Genomic DNA, 25479 nt, shown 5'->3' with positions numbered 1-25479 from the left:
CATCCGACATCTTCTAAATACCAATTAAGGCTCTCGCGGTGGGAAACTTCATTGCTTGCATACAACGCGTGTACGCGCGCGTGTACGCAGCTGCTCGCGCGCGGGAGCTTTCGGCAGCTCTCGAGAGAAGCGCAAGTTCCAAGACTCGCTGAGCGCAGCTGTATTTATTTAGCATTGTTTCGCGCGGAGGAGGCTAATAATTCGCCCGCCGAGGAATCAAGCTCCACAGGAGCGAGCGAGAAAGGAACACTTTGCAAATATTGTTCTTGAGGACTTGCGCCGAGCATAATGTGCGGTTGAGAATTGGGTGAACGCGTGAGATTCGTCGTTTTATTTGTTGGATATGCGCGTGAGCTGGTATATATGCAGTGTGTGTACGAGCTAATAAGCAATTGCTTGAAATAAGACTCGAAAATTTTTAATTCTCTGCCTGCGAGCTAAAGGTTGCGCCAAGAATGATACTAATGAAACAAAGAGAAGGGAAAAAGCAAGAAAAAAGCTCGTAATTAAATCAAACGCACACTCGGGCGCTCGTTTTATACTTGACATTTTTGTCCTTGTTCTCGGATATGCCACGCGGTGTGTGTTCGTGGCTTGCATATTAAATAAGACGTTTTTCACGATCTGGCGTATCATCATCGAGGCATTTTAAAAGAAAAACAATCAACTCCGCTCGCGACCCCCTCGAAATAACCACTGACAATTTAAAAAATTCTCCTTTCGAGAGAGCTCGCGTGCGTATACATCCTGCCCAGCTCCTCGAACTCTCAAGGACATTCCTTTTTTTTCTTCTTTCTCCTTAGCCCTCCTATCTCGTCGTCGTCGTCCTCGTCCTCGTCGCGGTGGTGGTATCTCATTAAATTCCCTCGGCTCATTTGCCATTCGAACGGATAATTTTTCATTGTTTGCTCGTCAAAGACACAACACGGAATAATATAACGACGAAGTCGAGCGGGGGGGTATACGTCTGTAACAAAATCTCCCTCTCGGTACAATATTATATGTACGCATCCCTAGAAGACGCTCGCAGAGAGAGAGAGCTGAGAAATTACTCTAGATTCCTTGGGTATATACACTCGCGTGTTTGATATAATTGAAATTCTTAAACAAAAATTTTGACGGACAGGTCTAATGGATGTAGCAGTACTTTATAGGTTGCATTTATCACACAAACCCGAGTTATATGCGTACATGGAGAGAGAGAGAGAAAGATAGAGAAGACAGACACGACACGCAGTGTACGCAATGTAAAGAGAGAAACGCCGGAGCAGAGGAGGGTCCGTCCCCCTTCGCTCCGAAACTGACTGTATCTGTACGTGCGTGTATACACAGACGCACACGCGAGTCCGTTAAACGATTTAATTCAATTCTCGCGCCCGCCGTAGTAGCTAGCACCCATGTGTAGACGCGCGCCGCGACTGTACACGATACAAGGGTGGCCGCTGCCGCGTGCGAATTTAACGCTTACCACCGACACAACGCGCGCGCCCGTGCCCAAAAGCGAATCTCCAGCTTATGTTCTTTCCCTCTCCCTCTCAGCGATTCTCTGCGTAGCCCCATACACGTATGACGATGTGTGCGCCTGGATGACGTTGCATGTGCAGAGGAACGTTTTAGCCGGCACTGGACGCCAGATGAATCGATTACGCGCGTTCGAAATGATCGTGCCGAATTATGACGTATCATTATGCGCTTTTGTTGCCGAATTCAATCATTCGGAGTAAATCCGATAAGAGAGAGAGCGGCTGCGGATTGTGTCCCCGCGGTGATCTGTGTATTAAACGAAACTGTCGAATCATATGATAAATTATTTTACTCGATTGATTGATTTGAGAAAAATAATGCAAGGAAGCTTCGAAAATATTTCTTTTGCGACGATTTCGAACGAATTGATATGAAATTAGATTATTCGTGATGCGGATCAATGATAAGAAAGTAGATCAGTACTGTAACATTATTGCAATAGTGTGGGACTTTATTTTTTCACTGCGTGGGTGAAATTGCTGTTTTTCACTCGGATTTGCAGGAATTAAATTTTCCTAAAAGGCGCACCAAAAATTCATTATCGGTATCTTCAATTGTATGTGAATGATATGTCTCATGAAAATGGGTTAGCTTATGAAGAAAAGTGTAGTGTATGAGTCCGGCAATATATGGAGAGCGCGTAAAGGTAGCAAGGTGTCTCTCAGTCTCTCTGTGGCCGCAAGCGCAGAAGGCACGAGTGCAATATTTCGCATCCATGCAAAACTGCTATAGATGTACAAAAATAATGATCTAGCATTCACTAGTCAATCAGTTTAGGCAATAAGGACAACACTTTTTTGTGTGTCATTCGACAAGAAATGTGTCGATCGTCAAATTTTATTTTGCAACGTTTCGTCTAGCATGTTTCTAGACCTCTTCAGGCTATAACAAACAAGTTTATACATAAACATACAACACTCTTACAATCACTTTCATATTCACGAGTACATACCATGTAAGTATTACATCACCAGTATCGACAAATTTGACGATCGACAAATTTCTTGTCGAATGACACACAAAAAGTGTTGTCCTTATTGCCTAAACTGATTGACTAGCGAATGCTAGATCATTATTTTTGTACATTAAAAATACGGCAAATCGTGAACACGATGCACCAAAGATGCAATAACTGCTGTAGATATCAGCGTCATATTTTCTTGCAATAACTACGAAACTTAATCATTTTACTTTTGGAATCGATCATGACATCTGGCGGGGAAAATTTAAACTTATATTCGATATGAACGCAATAATGGATTTTTCGTGGTCTACAGCTACTTTTTATTTGCGTACGTGTATTTATTGTATATTTAAATTTTTTTAACTAAAATAATACAAAAACATCAAGATCTTTGCAAGTCGAGGATGGAGTTAAGAAAATGTAACATTAAAATTAATTTTCTTATTGTATTGAATTTCAACGATTTTGTAAATAAATATTAACGGAAATAAATTTTTTGATTTGGTCCTTCGTTGTCGCCCAGTCTACTTCTTTGCTGATGGCTAAAACTTCTCCGATCTACGAAAGAATTAATCATGTGTGTGTTACCGTTTAACCGACCGAATCCTGCACAAACACGTACAGAGAGAGAAATATAGAATTACAGATGCTACATAGACATTAAAAAGTCACGAGCGCCGAGGAGTAATCAAAACGGTTAAGTCGCCGCGGCAAAAGCTCTCGGGCGCCGACCAATCATGACGCGAAAAAGACTCTGGTCTAAGAATCGAGTCCCATAACCAACGAGCCTGAAGAAATTGCACTTCGACGAAAAAGAAAATGTGCAAAAAGCCAACAACAAAGTACTGTCGCGTGTTTCCGCGATATATACGCTTTCGGCGCGGCTAGCTCAGCGACGCCCTCGACAACTGTAATTTTTCTCTTGCGGGTTTTGTGTATACACTCTGGGTATTATTATACGGCCAGATAAGAGCGTCACAAACCCACCACGTATAGCAGCCGCGTGTGCATGCGCGCGAGTACTATAGTGTATATATACGCGCGTGTGACATGTATCGGCTTTTCTCGCGCTCGAGCTCGAGGTAGATGTAGCAAGCCGATAATAAAAATTCATGCGAAAATCAATAGCTCTCGGAAAGAAAGAGAGACAGAGTTAGAGAGAGCAGTGCAGTGCCCTGGAGATTGTGTGTACAACAGACAGGGTGTATATAGGTACATTGTTAACGTGTCGCGCGCCCGCACAAAAATCCATAAGCTCCCGCGCGCCACTGTCTCGCGTATGATAGGCTCCGCCGTTGGTATAAAGCGATAAGCCCCGTTTATAGGTTCGGAGAAAAAAAGAAACTCCGAGGACTGAGTCTAGGAAAGTACGTTATTACGCTCGCGGAGTCGACGTATATTTTGGAGAGCAAAGTGTACGAAACGAACCTGCGGTACCTTCATTTGCGCTCTGGGATTGTCGCGTAGCTATATCCTGCGACGACGATGAATAATAATAATAACGGGCGTCAATTTTCGAAAATAAAAATGAGTGCGCAGTGGCAGCTCTTTTTTTTACGGCTGAAAAATAATTAAACGATGCGATCTATGCGCGGGCAGTAACGTAAACATTTTTATTTTTCCCCACGCACATAATTCTTCGCTCCTCCGCGCGTATATATACACACCGCGCGAGCGTAAAGTTACATCCTCTCCTCTCTTGTCTCTATGGGAAACTTTTTTTCCTCGGTAAATTTGTATTTCTTTGCGCTTACTCAGCTGCATTATTTATTCAAGTCCGTGTGTACGCGTGTATATAATATGTACAGGCACGCAAAGCCCTGACACGGCGAAAAAAAATTTACCCCAACGCTATTATAATTTATACAAATATAATGCCGCGTCGCAGCGAGGCTGTATAGCGAGCGTACACGAGCGTCGCTTTCTCTTAATAATACATCAATCTCGTTAACTCGAATGTACACACACCTCGTCGGAGCAGCGAAAGCTCGCGCGAGTACGCCTGCCCTGCTACGAACGCGCCGCTTTTATTGAATGTTATTGGATATACCGTAATATGATTTAGGAATTTTCGCCAGGCCCGGGGGCCTGCTAATGATATCCCGCGGCGCAACTTAAGAAAAAGGAAGCGAAAGAGGAAGACGTTATTAGCTGCTGTTTACATCGTGGCTTTTCATCTCCGTATGGCGCATCGAAAATTAGTCATTTTCCGTTGGGGCCTGAGTCATGCATTCATTACATAGATAAATTTGGTTTGATTTCGCAGAACTATTATTATTAAAATCAGGCAATAATTCATTTCCTCTAAGCTTTATTCAAATAATAACTTATAAATGTTAAGAAATTCACTAAAATCCGAAATTTTTGTGAATTTTACACTATCCACTAAATTGAGGAAAAATGACGAATCATCAAAATCGTGTGAAGTTAAAAAACTAAAAAACAAATTTGTAACAAATAAAGATAGTAAGTTATTAAAAAGTAATTTCACACGTTCTTGCATACAACAGTCGTGCAAAACCATTCCTCGTGTCAATTTACATTTTGAATCTTGAGGAAAATTTAAATATATACCATAAACTTCTTTCTAGTACTGTTAAAGACAGTTTCTGATCTAGAACAAAAAATCAAAATTTAGCACAATACTTTACAGAAAAAATGAAAGTCCTACATTTTTTATTTTCGTTTCTTTTAATTGTATTGTTATCAGTTAATGTTGTTTTATCTAAACCACATGCCGCATTCGATTTCTTTGGAATTGGAAGTAAAGAAGAAGAAAAAAAGCAAGAACCTAAAGATGAAAAAGCCGATAACGAAAAGAATCAAATCGTACCTTGGGTGCCCAAGTATGACATTAACAAACTTGCTCAAAAACTAGATTTAGACTGGCTGATTACAAACAAAACTAGAGTATCTGGTGGATTTCGCCCACATGGATGGGAAACTGAAATTTCACGTAAAGGATTGGATCCTGAAACAGGAGGTATTGATTTCAACGCCAAACTGACGAAACCGACCTACGGAAAATGGAATACAGACGTAGCTGTCGAAGGTTTAATACCCATTGGAAATGATAGTAAGATCCATGGTACTTTCGTCCGAAAAGATGGTAAATCTGCGTGGGCTGTTGACTATTTTAAAAAATTTTTCGACAAATCCTACGGAAGTTTGGACGTCAATGTTGGAGTAAAAAAACCATTCGAGGGACCAATAAAGTCCATGTATGGAATAGATGGTTCTCTAGCCATTGACAAAGATACCGGACTCAGCGGCAGTATTCGAAAAGAAGGAGACAAAACAGGGTGGCATTTTGAGGCTGGCCATACATTGGTGGACAATGACCATGCAAATGTCGAGCTAATGGCAGGAGTCAACAAATCTCCCAGTGGGAAGGTCAAAAAAGTAATGGGTGCAACAGCTTCACTTGGTAAGCCGAGCGACTTTGGTCACATCAAGGGCGAAATTTTGACGGAAAACGAAAAGAACTCGTGGTATCTTGCATTTCTGCACAGAATGTTGGACAGTGAATATGGAAAACTCAGTGTCAATGGTTCACTGGACAAAACGATGGACGGTGACTTGAAAAAACAAATAGGCGGTGAAGCTTCCTTGATTTTACCGAAAACTCAATTACACGGAGGAATCAACAAAGAAGACGATAAAACGTCGTGGTACGTGGAAGGTGGGCACAGGCTCGTTGGAGACGATAATGCCAGCTTGAACGTGGTCGCAGGATTGAGCAAGAGAACGGGCGACGCTTTGAAGGCGGCCATGGGATTGAACACGACTTACAAAATGAAAAAAATTGGCCCCATGAAAACGATCGACGAGAATAACGATAATGTAAAATTTAAAAATGCGAAGAAGCTAGTCAACACGAAATATGGAAACATAGAATTAGGTGGAAAAATTAGCGAAGAGGATGGAGAAGTACAAGGCGTTGCAGGTATCGAAGGAAATCTAGAGCTTCGTCGCTGAAATTGACAAAATATTGAATAAAGTGAAAAATAATAAATAAAAAATAATATTCTATAAAAATAATACATTTTTATTTCTATTGATACACATTTTCATGGTTTGAAAAATAAATAATTATAAAAATACATGAACTTGGTAAGTCAGTAATTACAGGAAGCAAATATTTCAAGTAGTTAAGATTTAAACTGATTCAGCATTTCACGAGACCTTCCGGGGGTGAATAGTTGTTTCCGTTTGTTTTCGACCGACAGTACATTCATTACGTTTGTAATTATCACGAAAATCTATACCTTGCTAGTTTCGCTTTCCTATCGATGATGTGACTTTACGTAACGCATGGCAAGTTTATTTGTATGCGCGCCTCTATAAGACACATTCTGTTGAAGCTGTTCATAGGGGAAGATTTTTGATTCTGCAGCATAACAAGACGAGTAGCAATAAATGTTGTTCTCTCCAAACATAAAATTTATTTTCTTCTAGTTTAAGAAAAATTATAAACGTACGGTGTACTGCTGCTAATGAATGAACAAAAGTCCACGGATATGTTATTTATGAAAAAAACTTTCTTCTTTGATTATAGCTCGTGAATAAAACACCTTACGTGCTCGAATTCATCTATTCAGTCATTACGGACACGCTCAGCGACTCACACGATAACTATTATTCTTTATCGAGCAATTATATTAACTAATGATGGAAAAAGAAAATCGCGTGCGAGCAATCTTCACGTGAGGTTGCAATTCGTACGAGTCTCTGTTCTCTTACCAAGCAGCGATGTAAAAATAGAGTGGACGATTTTGTTTAAAAAAAATTGTAATCATTAAGTTGCTGAAAAAAATTAATTCATTCAACTACGTTGTAAGATCCCGTTACAAGCTGTTAGAGTGAAAAAAGTATCTTTTTATTTCAGAACATAATAATGCAAAGTGAAATTAAATACGGTGCATTAAGATGTAGTATAAATTTACATGTCGGATAACACTTTGATTTTTGATTCATCTGAAAAATGCATGCGATATTTTACACGCACGCTACAAGCATTACCCCAGAGATTTACAATTCCTCCTTTATGCGCGCACAGACGAAAACATCACCTAAAAATACAATATCATCACGCACATAAAACGGCATATAGAGTCATCCTTTGTAGATCTCAAACGGGCGCGAGTTCCCCTTTTCAAAGCCGATCGCGAGGTGCAAGGGTGCGGAGCAGTATAGAGTACAGCTAGCAGCGGCGGCGGTGGCGGCGTAGATAACGCGACCTCCACGCGGGCTCGTAAACACTGCGGGTGACACCGTCGTAAATCGTCGTTGCCGAACAGATGCCACGATGTATAGATTCTCTCGAGCTGCAGCACGAGCACTGCCTCGCGCGCCGCGAGGATTATTCCGGCTCCGGGTCGCAGCGCCAGTTTATGAATATATTTCTCAAGGCCGAATAATAATAAATTTGATAGCAGTAATAAAAGTATAAATTTACAAGAATAGAGACAGGAGGGAAAAGAGCTATTATTACGCTTGAGTTACACTTGCGCACCGGCACTTGAGAGCTGTATGTGGTTCACCGGAGTCTGCGGAAAAATGTCGAGCAGTCGTAAAATCCATCGTTCATTTAGAAAAATTACATGAGCGTCGTATAGTTTAAAAATTCAGATTTATGTTTGCAAGAGATTTCGTTTGAATTAATCACATGAATACTGAACGATAAGAACTTTCTCGGCTACTGTATAAAATATAAAATGATAATTCCTATGACTTTTTCAATACACGAACACCAGAGTACCGTTGTAAACATTTAATAATTTAAATAATAATTTAAATGCCATACTCTCAAATATTAAGCTCGGTATTTTCATGAATTCCATCCAACACCCTCGTCGGTAATAATAGACTTAAATTTGCAGCGCTTTTATGCGCTGCGAAGCTCGGCGCAGCCGATGTCGTGGCAGAGTGGTATAACACGCCGAACGTCAAGCGGTAACGCAGGGTTCAACCGAAAGCTCGCGGGGTGGCAGCACACGCGGTATATGACGGCGCTGCACGAGCAGCTCTCCCCCTCATGATAAGATAAAACAGTGCGAGATTTTTTACGATCGAGGCGCGACTTTGATTTACGCGCGCTTTGCGCTGTACTACTCGCGGAAATGAAAATCCGGCTCGTGTGCAGTGCATGTACCTGCAGCCGCGGACAAAACTCCACCACCGAGTAATCCGATAAGCATGGGGATGCGCGTATTTTTAAAAATTGATACCGCGAGAGCGACAGTATCGGTGGCTTGTCTGGTTACTCTTTTTTCACTAAAGAAATTGATGAACTTTTAGAGTTTTTGCATTGTGAAAAATGACTAGATTCTTTGTTTTATTTGAATCACATAGCTTCATTGTTCATCAACAAACAAAAGGTAAATCAATATTTAAAATACAAATTATAATAATATGCAGAATTACCAGTTAAAAATGATACATTTCTTAACTAAAAAAAGGATTAACTAATAATCTGAAGAAGTCATCGAATTAAATATAGTGCATCAAATTGAAGCTCTTTTAAAAAAGTGATCATATGCTTATCATTCGAAAAAGGGACATCTTTGTTCAGCACGATACCCTCAAGTTAAAATTTCTCATTTTTCTTATACCTATGAACACAATACAGTATTGGAGTAAGAAAAAAAGTGTAATACGAGCTTAAGTATCAAGAAAATGTGATACATAAAGTGCGTACATCAAACATTCAATTTGCAGGGTATCTTATCTCAAGCGAAAATTTAAAGTCATCCCAAGGGTTCATCCAAACACTCTCGTTTTTTCTCACTTTACGACTTGAAAACAGCTCATTATATTTATAAGGGTTTTAAAATAAAGTTTGAAAAATAAAAGAGATTCGTAAGTACATTACCCTTTTTTTTATACGTTATTTCCAGATCATCGCTATTGAAAAATATTCTTTACAACGGATGATTTTTCTGTGGAATGAAATTAATTAACCTCTCGTCTTCTGGCCGCTGATATTTATAAGTCATTGTGAATGAAAACCGCCCATTAGTCGCTTCAACAATAAGTTTGTGCAGCGAGAAATTCGTTCATTGACTCGCGGTATAATAACGATCGAGGGTATATACTTTCTTGGATGCGATACTCTCCGTTGTTGTTGCAGCGCGCACCTCGATGGAGTCAGAGTGAATCCTTCAACCAGTTTGATGAAGACGTCTATTATGTATATAAACCAATAGCAAAAGCGCAAGACTCATCATCATCATCATCGGCACGGCTTTGGGGGCAAACAAAAACGAGACGACGAGATGAGCTACTCGTCCGCTACATTGCAGAAAACATATACACACACACACAATACGCGTCATTCAACGAGGCAGACGCTAATGAACAATACTCCCTATTGAGCGTGTATATACGTACGCCGTGGACGTATAGGCAGGCGCACCAATCCGAGAGAGAGACGAGAGAGTATGTATGTATAGCGAACGTAATAAAAGCCGGCGTTCCGACGAGCTTGATTGGCAATATAATGCCTGCTTGAAACAATTAAGTGCGTTGCGCACTTCTCGTGTTACTTGCTGCATATATATATAATCTTTCTTTCGCGCTGCCAAATAGATGCTAAACACCGCCATGAGCTCTTTACCGCGTTATCTCTTTATATTATACGTATTGTGCGTATATAGTCGCGTGCGCGTGCCAAGTAAATCCGGCGACGAAGATGCCGGCTTTCACGCAATGTTGTTGCGCTCGGATTTCTCTCTCTGCGATCGAGAGCTGAAAGGGTCGAGAGTCGTCAAAGCCAAGGGCAAAAAAGTAACATGCCGACTTGTCTATTAACTGATGGAGCTATCGAGGATACTCTATCGCATGAATTAATATGCAGGTTTCTTGTGTTCTATACTCTATCTTCAGATCACAATATTTCGGGGGAATTATTTTGGACTCGTATTCCAAGTATCGTAATCCTTTTTTTATTTTTTTTTTTTTTTCATTTTTGTAACTTTCAAACTAAAACTGACTTTATCAGAATTTTTCATGGCTTATAACAGCAGACAGTTCCTCTCCTCGTTGCAGTACCACGTTATACCCGTCTAGGCTAAACAGGCAATCAAGGCATGTATTTCATGCACAACAATAAAAAAAATCTCTCCAATTGAAGATCGCAAATGGAAAAAAACAACGTCAATCCTCACGCGCAGACAGCACAGAGGGAAGAGGGAGAGAGAGAGACAGAGTAAATCCACGTATATATACGCGCAGACAATACGTTTGTCGATGAAACTGCTGCAGTCGCGCTGCGTGCGTTGACGTGTGCAATTGAGGGACTCGATCCGAGCACACACGCATACGAGCTCGCATGAGATCTGTCTCTAACAGAGTCTTTTTTTTATTTCTCTCTTATATGTTTGCCATACATGAAATAAATGTTGAGTATTATCTAACTGGCAGTAGTGCAGCTTCATTGTTTATCTCTCGGCGAATAAAGTCTGTCGCGAGAAAGTCAGAGAGATGAGCTAATCAAATTGTCTATAAATGAAAACTATTTTTTTTTTTTTTCAATAACATGGATATTCAACAATTTTTACTCAAATTTAATACAGTAATACATCTTTTTTTAGATCTACAGAGGTGATCTGAACTATAACAAGTGTACATCTTAAAACTTAAATTGATCTCATAATACTGCTACTTTTTCAATGCAAACTAAACATGTAGCTCATTCGTTTTACATTTTATCTTTCATATTTAAAAATTTATAACAATTTTGGGTGGCGAAATATATGAGCTCCTCAATTTTTCTTGAACTCTCTTAAAATATTTCTCCTAAAGGTTTAATAGTTAATTCAGTAATTTGCACTCGAATTGGGGCACTTATGACGTGGAGAATTGATTGCGCTATATCTTCTGGTTCTAAGGCTGGAACTAAATTAAGGAAGAACGGATCTACTCCAGCTTCTTGAAATATTTCAGTTTTTACAACTCCGGGGCTGATGTTCTGCAATTTCGATTGAAATATTTAGTTTTAACGTAACAATTTATTGATATAGTTTATAAACAATTAAACTTACACAGACTCGAATTTTATTACCCAATAATTCATGAGTCAATGTTTCAGAAATGGATCTTACTGCAAATTTTGTTGCAGAATACACGTTATAAGATTTTCCCTCTATTTTGGGAACTTGTTGTCCAGCGATACTAAAAATAAAATCTCATGATATTGCTCAAATTCTAAGTCTAAAATTTCATATCAAGCAAAAAATGTGTCTTACCTGTTTATATTTACGATGTGCCCTTCTTGACCATTGGCTTTCATGAGTTTGATTGCATGTTTGGTACAAGATATAAGTCCAACAACATTTACATTTATGACAAACTGCAATTCTTCCATACTTGCCTCTACGGTTTAACAAGAAATATAATAATTAAAATTTACTCATGAGGTATACGATGAAAGTCGATCATTTTATTTACCTTCCATTGTTTTTTCTCTTAGAACTCCAGAATTATTTATCAAAATATTTACAGTTCCTAAATTATCTTTTATCCAAGCAAACGCTGCAGCAATATCTTGCTCGCGCGTAATGTCACATTCTTTTGCAAAAAATTTTCCAGGTCCTTTGACTTTTGACATTTCTTCCTATAATTCACACGATTCCACTAAAAAATCTCATTCTGACAATACAGAGCAAAATATTTCTGCTATTACCTCCATTTTTGATTTTCTTCTTGCCAGCCCAACGACAATAAGACCATGGTTCACCAAAGCTTTAGCTGTAGCTAATCCTATGCCCGCAGATGCTCCTGTTATTACAGCAACTTTTCCATTCCATCGTTCCATAATTTTTGAATATTTTGTTAATCAACTTGATGGAAAAAATTCAAACACAAAAACTTATAGAGATTGTAACTTGTAACGCTTGCACGCTGTTCATTCAATGCAAGTCAAAATACTACTGAGAATGTTGGCATTTTAAACTCGCCAGAATAATGATTACCTTGAGGCGGAAAAGAGACGAGTCATCGTGTCGTAATACTATAATCATCAGCTGACTAACGTGAATTCACATTTTCCGCAAAGCAAACGTAGAAATATTAATAAATCTTGATAGTTGAAAAATGTTGTTTGAGTGAAAAATCTATTTTCATTCTATAAATTTTATAATTTTTTTATTATCTTTTCAATATTCCGCCCTGAAAAGAGTGGGAAACTCTAACTATTTTAAAAAGAAAATTTTAAATATATTACCGTTGAGATGAGAATCGTGTAGTTCATTTTGCACTCGGTTTGACTAGTACAATATCATGCAAGATCAGTAAATACTGTCAAGGTCAAACTCAATACAAACTATTGACATGAGTTATTCATAGTAAGATCTGCAGTAATCGCTATCACTAATCAATATTCAAATAATTTAATTACGTCATAGTTTTTCATACGTCAGTTACGTAAAATTTTAGTACTCCTACAATCTTTTTATACTGCAATATTTTAATGCTTTAAACACGATTTTTCTTCTGCACAACATATTTTAAGAATATCTAACTTACAAAAGCTCTCGATTGTCCAAAATCAATCTAGCTTCTAAAATGATTTCTTTCTCTATATTGATTTTTTTATTTTCATTAATTGTGTCAAATGATGGCAATCCTCTATCTCGTTCTTATATCCACAATCGGATGAAGATAATTGAAGAAGAAAACAAAATGGCTTTTGGGTCATCGATTGGACTAAGTCCAGCTGAAGAGCTAGCTAATCAATGTTTAATGAAAGCTAAATTTGATGAAGTCGATCACGGTATAATCATTTAATTTTACCTGAAATATTATTCTTCATTCAATGAAATATTTTTACAGGATATCTGCATCCGACTGAATTTCTGCCGGCTCAAAACTATCTAGAAGTCAGTAAAAAAATTAAAAATTCCGTTGTATATCAAATGATTCGTAAAATGCCAAAAGGTGGACTGTTTCATGCCCACATATCATCCATGTTACCACCTGAAGAGCTTATGAAATTTACATATGAACCAAACTTGTACATATGTAAAACTAAAAATTTAGTATATAAATTTGTATTCTCGAAAAATCCTCCGGGAAAAAAATGTGACTGGAAACTTTTGTCTGCTATGCGTAAACGAGACCCTAAAATTGACGCAAAAATAAAAAAAAGTTTAGTTTTACAAAGATCTAAATTCGAAGATTTAAATGTCGTCTGGAATGATTTTGAAGAAATATTTGACACCGTAAGAGGCATTATAACATACAGGTATAATTGATACACAGATTTGTTGATTTCAATGATTTATGAGATAATGATAATACTTTTAGACCTGTCTTTGAAAAATATCTTCGTGGTGTCCTAGAGGAAGTGTACAAAGATAATATTATGTTTGTCGAAATTCGCAGTGGTGCATCTCAGTTATACGAATTAGACGGACGTTATCTTGATACTGTCAAATCGGTTGAAGTAGCTTTTAAAATTGTTAAAAAGTAATTGTCACTCTTTCTCTCTCTCTTATCCTTTTTTAGATCCAAAAATTTTTTATAACACTTGGAACGTGTGTTCACTTTTACAGATTTACTAACGAACACCCAGACTTCTTAGGAATGAAAATGATATATTCTCCACACAGAAATCCATCTCCCGAAAGACTCAAGGAGATAGTTCAAACTTATATGCAATTAAAAGCAGCTTTTTCAGATAAGATCATCGGTTTCGATTTTGTTGGTCAAGAAGATAAACTTCCGAGTCTCTATTCAGTTGCACATGTATTAGAAACATTTCCAGCAGATACACAATTTTTCTTTCATGCTGGTGAGACCAATTGGTATGGACATCCTTCAGACCTTAACCTGGTCGACGCAGTTCTTTTTAACACCAAGCGTATTGGACATGGGTGAGTCAACATTTTTTCCAGAAACAAATTTACAATATTCAACTGTTTTACGCTTCAACAGCTTTGCTCTGCCTAAGCATCCAAAAGTTATGGAAATCGTGAAAAATAAGGGAATAGCCATTGAAATTAATCCAATATCGAATCAAGTTTTGAAATTGGTCGATGATTTACGTAATCATCCAGCAAGCGAATTTTTCGCTAACAATTTGCCCGTTGTCGTGTCAAGCGATGATCCATCTTATTGGGATGCTAAAAGTTTATCGTCCGACTTTTACGAAACTTTCGTCGGTATTATGTCGAGAAGTGCAGATCTCAGATCTCTGAAGCAATTAGCTTTGAATTCCATTACTTATAGCGGTCTCGACGACCAAGAGAAACATGCAGCAAAAAAAATTTTCAAAACCAAATGGAAGGAGTACATGGATAAATTGACTCAAAGTAAATATTGTACGGAAATCAATGAAACAAGTTGATCGAAGAACGCAATTTTATAATTTGTAATTGTTTCTCTCTTACAAATAAGTATAGAGGGTTATTATTAGCTTGTAAATTTCGAAAACATATGTCGCTTGAAATATCGAATAAAGCAGCAAAATAAAAGCAATCGGTTTAATGGAGTCCATCTGTTTATCTGGAAAACCTCATCAATTCGAAGATAGAAGTGCGTAAACACCATATCCAAGGGCCAATGGTAGAATCATAAAATCAACAAGGACGAATGATGACATTCGCTCGTATACGGATTAGGGACAAACGAAGCGCGAAATAGCAGCGTTGTGCACTTGACTAATAAAAGTATAGGAACAAAGCAACTGGCCGAGTGAGATAGAGCGAGAGAAAGTAAAGTCAATTCGCTTATGACACGCTGATAGGCCCTGGGGGCTGTTTGCACGCCGAATGCGTGCGCGTATACGCAAGTGTTTTCGCGCGCTGCAGCACAGGAGATCCCTTGGAAAAGCAGCAGCAGCTGCTATGTTTAATTCTGTTGATTTTGCAGTTTCACGACTGTACTACGCGCGAGTAAAGCCTATGTGTGGGTGTGTGTGTGCATGGTCAGCGCACATATAGGCAGTCTTTTTTAGCCAGTGAACATCGCGCTCGCTCGCTTTTTTTTTGCCGCTACTGCCTTGCTGAAAAAGTGGCTGCTGCTCTGCCCTCTCGCGCTCGTTCTCTTTTTGTGTATAGTTGGGTGACGCGTGTTATTGTTCGCAAGTCTGTTGGCTGCTATACGTGTACACGCGCGAGCTGATGTTGCGGAGCGAGAATTCGGCGAGTGCAGCTCTCGTTGTACGCGTGTGTACGCTTGCACATATATATATGGGTCAAAATAATACTTTTTTACAAAACCGTGCGCACGTATGTCACCGATCTTGACGCGCTTTTGGTATGTTATAGTACATGGTAAAAAGGTCCCAAAAAAAAATTTTTAGACCCCCTCCCCCCTCCTACCCCCCACTTCCGGTATAAACGTCCATTTTCGATCTATATTTTTTCTGAGGACATGAAGCAAGTAAAAAATCTGAAAAAATTCATAAAAATACTTTTCCACAATCCAAACAACCTTGAATTTTTTCAGATTTTTTGAGTGCTTCAGGCCTTCAGATAAAATCATTGAAAATTTCAAAAATCGAGATACGGCGGTATGAGCCGATGTAGTACTCGGAAATTTTTTCAGTTATTTTTCGCATTAAAAAACATAACCTCAATTTTTTTCAGATTTTTTCAGATTACCTAACGCACCTTTTGAAGCCAAAAACCGATTTTTTTGACGAAAATAATTTTTTTAGGACAGTACGGAGCCTCGAAAAATCTGAAAAAAATTTTTTCTTGTTTTTTTCATCAAAATACGTAATCTCAAATTTTTTCAGATTTTTTAATTGAAGGCGATAGCTTCTAGGGCCGAAAAATGCTATTTTTAACAAAAAATGGTTCCTAGAACCCGATGGTTCCGGTGAAAAAATTTGAAAATATTTTTTTTGAATTCCTTGTCAAATTTTAATAAATTTTGACCGTTTCAAAAGTTCGATTGAAGCTTCCTAGCTCATTTTAGAGCAGGACAAAGATTAGTGCAAAATATCTGAAGACGTTTCTGAAGACATTAAGGAATGATAAAACTCGTTTGATGCTCTAAAATGAGCTAGGAAGCTTCAATCGAACTTTTGAAACGGTCAAAATTTATTAAAATTTGACAAGGAATTCAAAAAAAATATTTTCAAATTTTTTCACCGGAACCATCGGGTTCTAGGAACCATTTTTTGTTAAAAATAGCATTTTTCGGCCCTAGAAGCTATCGCCTTCAATTAAAAAATCTGAAAAAATTTGAGATTACGTATTTTGATGAAAAAAACAAGAAAAAATTTTTTTCAGATTTTTCGAGGCTCCGTACTGTCCTAAAAAAATTATTTTCGTCAAAAAAATCGGTTTTTGGCTTCAAAAGGTGCGTTAGGTAATCTGAAAAAATCTGAAAAAAATTGAGGTTATGTTTTTTAATGCGAAAAATAACTGAAAAAATTTCCGAGTACTACATCGGCTCATACCGCCGTATCTCGATTTTTGAAATTTTCAATAATTTTTTCTGAAGGCCTGAAGCACTCAAAAAATCTGAAAAAATTCAAGGTTGTTTGGATTGTGGAAAAGTATTTTTATGAATTTTTTCAGATTTTTTACTTGCTTCATGTCCTCAGAAAAAATATAGATCGAAAATGGACGTTTATACCGGAAGTGGGGGGTAGGAGGGGGGAGGGGGTCTAAAAATTTTTTTTTGGGACCTTTTTTCCATGTACTATAACATACCAAAAGCGCGTCAAGATCGGTGACATACGTGCGCACGGTTTTGTAAAAAAGTATTATTTTGACCCATATATATATACGCACATTGTCAGAGTCCACCGACCAGTGGCTAATTCAATTGCATAGCCCCCATATTGCTTTTTTCGGCAGCTACTACTACTGTTTTTCAAATGTCGTTTTTTTTTCCTTTTTTCGTTCCACTGTTGCTGGCTGCTGCTTCGTCAAAGTAACTATCCGCTGAAAATGGGATTGTGTCAAACGAATGCAACAATTCGACAAATACGAACAAAATGACAATTAAATTCAATAATTATTTACGACATTAGAACAATTGTTATTCTTTAAACTGACAATATTTCAAAAAACATTCGTTTTCATACTCGCTCTGGATGAAAGTCAACGAAGTGATTTGATAAAATGCCTTTTCTTACCCATTGATCGAAAATAAACCTAAGAACGATCTTTGAATATGCATTAACTTGAGTAATATCAATTTTATTAACAAAAGACTACAGCAGTATATGTGTATAAGGAAAAATAATGAAGTGGTAAGATAAAACAGGCTGACGTCTTAATTTTCGATCCATGCTTCAAATGTAGGTGTCTTAATAATTTTCCTGTTACATAGCTGCTTAATGATTTTAAAGATGAAATGTTTTTTGTAGAAAAATGTATTGATATTCCAGAATTCTTGTTGTGTTTTAAAAAGATTTATCATAAGCAAAAGTGTCGTACATGATTCTGAGCTTTTTTGTTCTACCACCAGATGGCGAATTGTAAACTCGCAAGGTACAAAAAAATGTTCGATTTGTATAAATTGAACAGGTTGATGATGAAGAGCTAAGCTCTAGCTCTCGCTTTTGAATTAAATTTCAAAAATGTCCATTTTCACACGAAACAACCGACTCCAATGCAAATCGTCGCTTGTGACTTTGCTCTTTCACGATACAGCGCACAATACAAGGCAAGCAATATGAGATGAGTTACAATCTGTCAAGTATCGGGCAAAAATGTACGGTAAACACAAAATTGACCAAGTGGAAAATAAATTAGTTTTTTCTATCCTGGAGACACAACTCGTAATGTTAATCCATTTGCGCATCCCTTGATCATCGCGCACTCGACCGGTATTTCATTCCAAGCTCGAGCAGTGTGGGGCTCCTCAGTCTTTTCGGGGATAAAGTAATGCCAGGACATTATGAATCCCATAAGAGCCCGGGACGATAAGGAAAGGGACGTCCGTAAGTGACAAGCTCTTTTTTTACTCCTCGTCGTCGTCGTGCGTTCTCCAGCTCTTTCTCTCTTTCTCTTCTCTAAACGCGCGCCTCTACGGAGCTAGCCCGCATCAACAACGTTGCTCGCGCGAATATGTATACAACCACCCTCTAAATTATCACCATAATTATACCGTACATCATAAACATAATGCGCGGGATGCGGGAATTAGTCGGGTTATGAGATTTTCCTTCTCTCTCTCTCTGTCTGTCTGTCTCACTCTCGGCTGGTACGCGACTCTGCGTGATGGAGTTATTTATTACGAGCGCCGACCGTCGTTACAAAGAGCTTTACTCTCACACACACGAGCGTAAGATGCGCCAGATGGATATAAGTCTACGCACGGCACGGGATGCTGCTGCCGCTGCTACGTAGCTCGTCTTCTTATAATACATATATTCTTTGTGGGCGTCGAGATGGAAATTCGCTAATCGCTGCCATGTATCAAGCTTTTTTCGCATTAATACCTGGGCGCGCGCAGCGCCATACCCACCGGCTTGTCCATGATGAGCCATGTACTACCTATTGTTTTTGATTTATCTTTATGGGCTACGTGCGCGCGTATACGTAATCCGAGACTCGCAATTATATTTCGTTTTAAAATTCATAATTATCCTCCGGAGGAACCGTGAGCTCGGTTGAAAATTAACTTTGACGAACGTATTTCACGATGCGATGTGTGCGATATTATGTACGAGCGACGGTCTCCGACGAGAGTCAAATAATTCAATGTTCGTAATTTACATTAACGCAGTTCTAAAACTTTATTTATCAATTTCAAAATAAGTGAAACGCAGTAAAATTTGTGCTCTAGTTGTATATGTATAATACGTACGCAGAAAGAAGAAGCGATCCGAGCGAGCACAGGCCCGGCTTTTTTCCAATAAGACAAAGGATGAAAGTTTAAAAAAAAGTGCACGCGTCTAGGTACATTATACAGCGAGAGATAGAGGGAGCGAGAGCCGAGAAAGGGAAAGATAGGTCGAAAGTCACCGCACACACACACACACACACACAGAGGCTGTAAATAAAACCATGAAGCTTCAGCCCTGCAAGAGAGAGAGAGAGAGAGACTTTAAAACCCGAGCAAGTTCCCTTCTTCCCAACGCTGCAAGTGGGACTTCAAACGACCGACTGCATAATGCACACACACACACGTACACGCGTCGCAGAGGCTGGTAGCCGCGCCGAGCGAGGTATACGAAAAGGCGCGATTGCAATAGTAGCCGCAGCAACTTTTACGCCGACTCGCACTCACTCGTGTCCGTGTCTGTGTGTACACACAGTCGTGCTTTTGCTCTTTCTCTATTCGTGCACGTATACGTATGTACGCTTCTTACCGGCGAGCACTTATACAGATGCTCTATTGTGAACATAGGCGCTTGCAACTGCGCGTCTCTCTCTCTCTCTTTTTCGCGTACACACACACACCAGAGCCGCGCGCGAGATCCTTGATCGTTTTCTGCCTTTCAGCTCGGCTGCGCGCCCTGATGCGTCTGTATTCAAAAAGACGAGAGAGAGAGAGAGAGAGAAAAAAAGACGACGACGGCTATTGCGAACATTGCACTTTTGACGCGATCGTACCGCTGCAGCTCCGCTACCATACGACACGCGACTCTATGTACGACACGATACTCGTATAAGTGAGGATTAGGGACTGTACGCCTGATTTCTCTGTATACGCGTGGTCGATGCAGCCGATGCATATGTGTGCAGTGCGGTGCATGAGGAGACGAGGGAGACTGATTGAGCATTGTTTTGAAGGCTTTGGGACGCTCGATTGTCGAGTGCGCGATTCGAGTGTACACACACAATGCACAAAAGTGGACTTTTTGTCGGCAGTAGAAGAGAGAGAGAGAGAAAAAAATTCTTTACGAGATTTCACACATCGAGTTGGCTGTTTAATGCGTGCATTGTCGCTCGTCTCGTATTATAACACACTGGATCATAATATTGTGTGTGCGCGCAATAAAATCCCGTGTACGTCGTCGTGCGCCGCGCTGTTTTTCAAGCGAATAAAATATATATTCTACATATGTCGCGTTGACTTCGGTAGTACGAACCAAACGAGATCGTGATATTTTTTTTAGTTTAAAGAGTTTGGAGCATTGGCCAACCTAAATGGTTGCGAATCGACGTAAAACCTCAAATTATTTTATTACACGGAGAAAATAATACAACAAATATTGTTAGGATTCACAGTAAAAATTACTATTCTAAATAGTAATTAGGTGACATCGATCTATTATCAGGAATTTTGATAATATTAAAACAAATATTCTTAAAGGTATTAAATATTCTAATAAAACTCGGTACAATAATTGCTATAGTGTATAGTAAAAATTTCTCTGTAGTAAATTTTATTTTATAGTTACATATTATATGTTAAGAAACATAATACTAAATAATATGATCTTAGCAAATGTTACTGTACAAGCACGAAAAAGTACACCTTGTATAGCAAAATTTGCTATGCGTACAGTAACTTTTCTTGTGTGAATGAACTTCCAATATCATGGCTAGATGTCGCTTTGCATACCCGCAAGTGGCTAAAATTTGAACCAGCTTACTATATATAGAAGATGAAAACGCAATGATCAAGCTTACTAACATGTTATACTATATGAGCGTGCGTTTAGTAGTAGTATTAGGTTATTTAGATTAGGTAGGATTAAAATACAGCGAGCGTGCGGTTAGAGTTTGATACGACTAGTCCCGAAAATAATAAAATTTCCAAAATTGTCAATCGAAAAATACGCCTTCAAACCTCCAATGAGATCAAATCAATCGATTAATGAAAAAAAATTTTTATTCTAAATTTCATTTACCCACGGAAAATTTAATACAGTTTATATCAATGATTATTAATCTGTATAAGAAAAGTTACTATTCAAACAAGAAACATTACTACTCATAATATAAAAATTACTGTAATAAATGGGAAATTTTGATAGAATTCAAAAGAATAAATTTTTCCTACATTAAATAGTAAAAATTACTAAAATGTGTCGATGTCACCTCTTTACTAGATATTATAGTAATTTTTACTGTGAATTCTAACAATATTTATTATATTTTTTTCTCCGTGTATACGTACATTCGAACACTACTGTGATATAACCTTGAGTTTTGAGCAGCGACAATACGACGAGATCGCGAGTAGACTAGACCCTCCCACTGCTCGGGGAAAATAGAGCGCAATCAAAGACGAAGAAATCTTCCTGCCGGTATATAAAGCGCCAGGAAGTACTAGTAGATCGTTAGAATTGAGAAGAAGCAGCAGCAGCAGCGAGCAAAATGTCTCTTCTGCCTGAGACCACATAACTTTTGCATTAATTAAATTTTGAGCTCGGTTAAAAGGATTAATTAGTATTTGCCTCCCTGGACTGCCAAAGAGGTCGTCGTATCTGCCTCCGGAGGAGCTCCGAGGAAACGAGAGGGCCAAAGTTTTATTCGACAGCTGTGTGTTCGGCTCCCCGCGCACAGTGACTGTCTGCGACGTACAGTACCCATGCTATTGTGCTTTTTGTACGCGCAAGCTCCGCCGCGCGCGACTTGCGCTTAGATATACCTGCTGCTCGCCAAGACGCTCCAACGACGGAACGTCTGAATAAATACGCTTTTTTTGGCGCGCGGAAATTAATACTGGATATTTTTTCAACCCCCTGGACGAAAGTCTTTATAAAGATATAACTTGGATGGGACCCGCGTTTTAAAAATAATATAATAAAAGTTTCTCTCAAATTATATTTTGAATTTTCTCACAAGTTCAGATTTTTAAAAGAAAAAGATATAAAGGTTGAGTTATAATTTTTTTTTCTAAGTAAATGTTGAAAGCTGTAGCGTGCGAGCAAAAAAGTCTTCGTCTTGCCTCGTTCAATTGTTTTCAATTTCTATATACTTCAGAAGTAAATAGAGATTGGGTGAATTTTCTTCTCTCTTCATATAATATAAAAAGCCAAAAAACGTACGCCAGACGCGGGGTTGAAAAAAAAACGCAGCTTCGAACTTTCTCATGAATCAGAGTTCACGCAGAGAGAACCCCACTGCATGTGTATATATACGTATATCTGGACGCGTGCCAAGAATTTATTCGTCCCGATGCAGCGGCCCGTAAAAATTTCAATGTTATTAGGATCGAGTACCTGGCTTGAGTGAAAATATGCTGCTGCATTCGAGACCTCATGAAAAGTGTATTGAGCTGCCCGAATTCGACGTTGAGATGAAATTGCTGGCATTTGATGCCGGTGCAACATTTTTATTTTCAACAAAACGAGTTCTGAGAAATGAATCAAAATTAAATAATGTCATTAAAAAGATAACAAAGAATTACCCTGGAAGCGGGTAGAAGCAAAAAAAAAATAAGTTATTTTACCACGTGTGCTCAGACCCTTGGAGTAAATTCTCGAGCGCGCTAAAGTGCGTTTTCTCCTGAGGGAGCCTCAGCTGTGCGCTCTCATGGTCAATGCCCCTCTAGCCTCTTAGTCTCTTACCGCAATTTGAGCAATGTCTCACTCTTGTTCGATGCTTCTTCTTTTTTTTCTTGGCTATAACCCTAAGCTTCTAATTCTCAAGATTCCAGAGTGGAATAGACGACGAAAAACAATGACACTCACGGTTTTACGTTCTAATTCCTCCCTATTTTTTTTTCTCTTAAAAAATGCAGTAGTGCTCGTCCTAATTCTCTTGGCATTGTACTAAGTAGCAAAATTCATGTAAGAACTTTTCATTTTTGATTTTTCATCTCGATGGAAAGGAGTGTAAAGAAAACTCGGTGCGCATTTAAAACAAGCGCTCAAGCACTCAACGAATTTTGATTTAGTTTCCAAAATCTTGCCTTCCCATTTTCACGTACTTGAAAAAAATCGCTCTTGAAATGAAAGGAGTAATACTCCAGAGCACAGAGGGTAAATTTCCAATGCTGCAGTTTGCTTGATCTTGTGTAAGCGAGGCTCATTAATTTCAGGAGAATTGCAGGTTCGGCACACTGCAGCAGCAGCAGCAGACTGTGCCGAGTGCGCTCTTATAGGCCGCGTTTGAAATTCACGGCATGTCCACGGAACAAGAGCAGATCGTTTTCATTCTTCGTATAATAGCCCTTTTTCAATGAATGGATTATTTGCTATTCCGAATGGGAATCGAAAAAAGAACGACCTCTCGTGAAACAACAAATGGAAAATTCAGCAGGGATCCGACTTGATTTTTTATCATCGTGTTCGCTAAAAAAGGACCTCGAGCAACATTACAGCTGGAAAAAAGTTTTAATAAAAAGGGATTGTTCGACAAAAAGACATCCCTAATATAAATTTCACGTGAAATTATTTTTTTTTTCAATATATATAAAAGAATAAAATGCTATCCGTAGCTCGTAACAGCAGCTTTTATTGAAGCGAAAACGTAATAAAGCACGATCTTATAAAATTTAATGTCATTTAGCAGCATGAACATCTTGCGAGCTACATTGTTATACTTAATAATTTTCTTTTTTATTCTGCCTTTCTAACGCAAACAAGCGACTAAGGATCAAAACAAAAGTTAAATAAGATACGTATACAAGGAGCGAGTACGCGAAGAAGAAAAGATTGAAATAAAAATACGTGAAAAGTTAGAAAAATGCCTGCGGCTAATAAAAAATTTCCTCTGAAGCCAAGAAAAGTACTAGTTGAATACCGAATTATCTACTCATTGTTAACTCTTGGCTTGCGAGGGCATGCGTAATCACATGTTTCAAAAGAAGTTGTGAGACTTTAGAATCATAATTCTTTGATATCTATCAAGGTAATTGTCAATTATAGATAAATACGAATAATTTTGTTACGATATGTGGAAAGATCAAAATCTTTTTTCAAGTATCTAAAATACAATTAAAACCGATACAATATGACTTATGAGTCAAAAATTAATTTACTTTAATTTTTTTTCAAAAGCTTCAAGGTGGTACTTAATTGGTACATAAAAATGCAGCTCGTTACATTTATGCGAGAGAGAAAAAACTCGACTGACAAAAAAGATAACGTTCAGCAGCATACGGTTCCGAATGAGAAGCGAGCTTGAATTTAAATAAATAATAACTTGGGTTAAGTATAAGGGCAGACGGCATCATTAATATAGACTTGAAAAAAGACTTCCGCGCTCGACCGAACAAGCCGGCCTTTTTTCAGTCAAAAGAGCGTCAGAGCTCGACAATCGACGGTTCCGTGAATTTCATGCATTTTACAAAGTTGACGATACGCGTATTATCAATGCGCATACATTGCAAAGTGAGAATTCGTATAAACGAATACGCAGATTGAATCATTTCCAAAAAATCATTTCCGTGTTCATTGCTTTCGTTTCAAAGTACGTACCAAGAATGACCTATCGCATCGTTTGTAAATATATTTCAACGTAAATTCGAATACTCCAAAATAATTACCAGAGCAAGCACGATTTGCCGCAATGTATGTATGCTGAATATATGTCATTCGAATTTGTTTCCCGCGACTCACCTGCAACAAAAAAACATTGAAAAGTCAGAAATTTTATTTGGTAATAAAAAAAAAATATATCAATGAATAATTTAAATGCGTCCGTGGAATTAAAAATGTATCGAGTATACGCTCTGCTGCGATATTCCAATCATTCACTCGGGATCGTGGCACAAAAAATTTAACCAGAGCGATTTTTTCATCATTCATTCATTCGGGAGAGAGAGAGAGAGAGAGAGAAAAAGGAAGTGAAAAAGAGACAATTTAGCTATTATATTCGCCAGATAACCTCTGGCTAAAATCAAAAAAGCGGCGATAAATTCGAACCGCAGCTATAGCAACGCGAGAGCAAAATTGAACCACTCTCGATTCATAGGTATATAAAGAAAAGCGATCGGACTCACGGACGAGAGAGAGAGAGACCGAAGAAAAAATGAGGAAATACATCGGTGCGCAGCAGTTGAATGGCCAACAGAAATGACTAGGTCGCGTATCCATACGCTGCACTCGGGAATATATCGCGTGTACGTATACGTGTGTACGAATGCTCGGCAAGAATGGCCCATTAGCTAAATAGATATAG

At 38.4% G+C, this 25479-nt stretch overlaps 3 protein-coding genes across 3 annotated transcripts; 2 read left to right on the top strand and 1 right to left on the bottom strand.

Annotated features, from left to right (window-relative positions):
- Positions 1-5115: 5115 nt before the first annotated feature.
- Positions 5116-6467, top strand: LOC111693673. Its single transcript, XM_023459047.1, has one exon. The coding sequence runs from the start codon at positions 5147-5149 to the stop codon at positions 6464-6466; it is 1320 nt and encodes a 439-aa protein (XP_023314815.1). The 5' UTR covers positions 5116-5146; the 3' UTR covers position 6467.
- Positions 6468-11007: 4540 nt separating this feature from the next.
- On the bottom strand, positions 11008-12409 carry LOC106651420 (farnesol dehydrogenase-like). Its single transcript, XM_014369908.2, has 5 exons — positions 12174-12409; positions 11939-12104; positions 11737-11863; positions 11533-11662; positions 11008-11459 (listed from the first exon to the last, which is right to left on the bottom strand). The coding sequence occupies exons 1-5, from the start codon at positions 12303-12305 to the stop codon at positions 11274-11276; spliced, it is 741 nt and encodes a 246-aa protein (XP_014225394.1). The 5' UTR covers positions 12306-12409; the 3' UTR covers positions 11008-11273.
- Positions 12410-13037: 628 nt separating this feature from the next.
- On the top strand, positions 13038-14968 carry LOC106651428 (adenosine deaminase 2-like). The gene is made up of 5 exons (XM_014369920.2): positions 13038-13262; positions 13322-13733; positions 13796-13957; positions 14044-14364; positions 14426-14968. Exons 1-5 carry the CDS (start codon positions 13055-13057, stop codon positions 14835-14837), a joined length of 1515 nt encoding a protein of 504 aa, XP_014225406.2. The 5' UTR covers positions 13038-13054; the 3' UTR covers positions 14838-14968.
- Positions 14969-25479: the final 10511 nt, after the last annotated feature.

Source organism: Trichogramma pretiosum, unplaced genomic scaffold, assembly GCF_000599845.2.
Source record: "Trichogramma pretiosum strain Unisexual culture from Peru unplaced genomic scaffold, Tpre_2.0 scaffold53, whole genome shotgun sequence".
NCBI lineage: Eukaryota > Metazoa > Arthropoda > Insecta > Hymenoptera > Trichogrammatidae > Trichogramma > Trichogramma pretiosum.
Note: the sequence above shows the minus strand (reverse complement) of the source record. Positions and strands in the feature narration are given on the sequence as shown.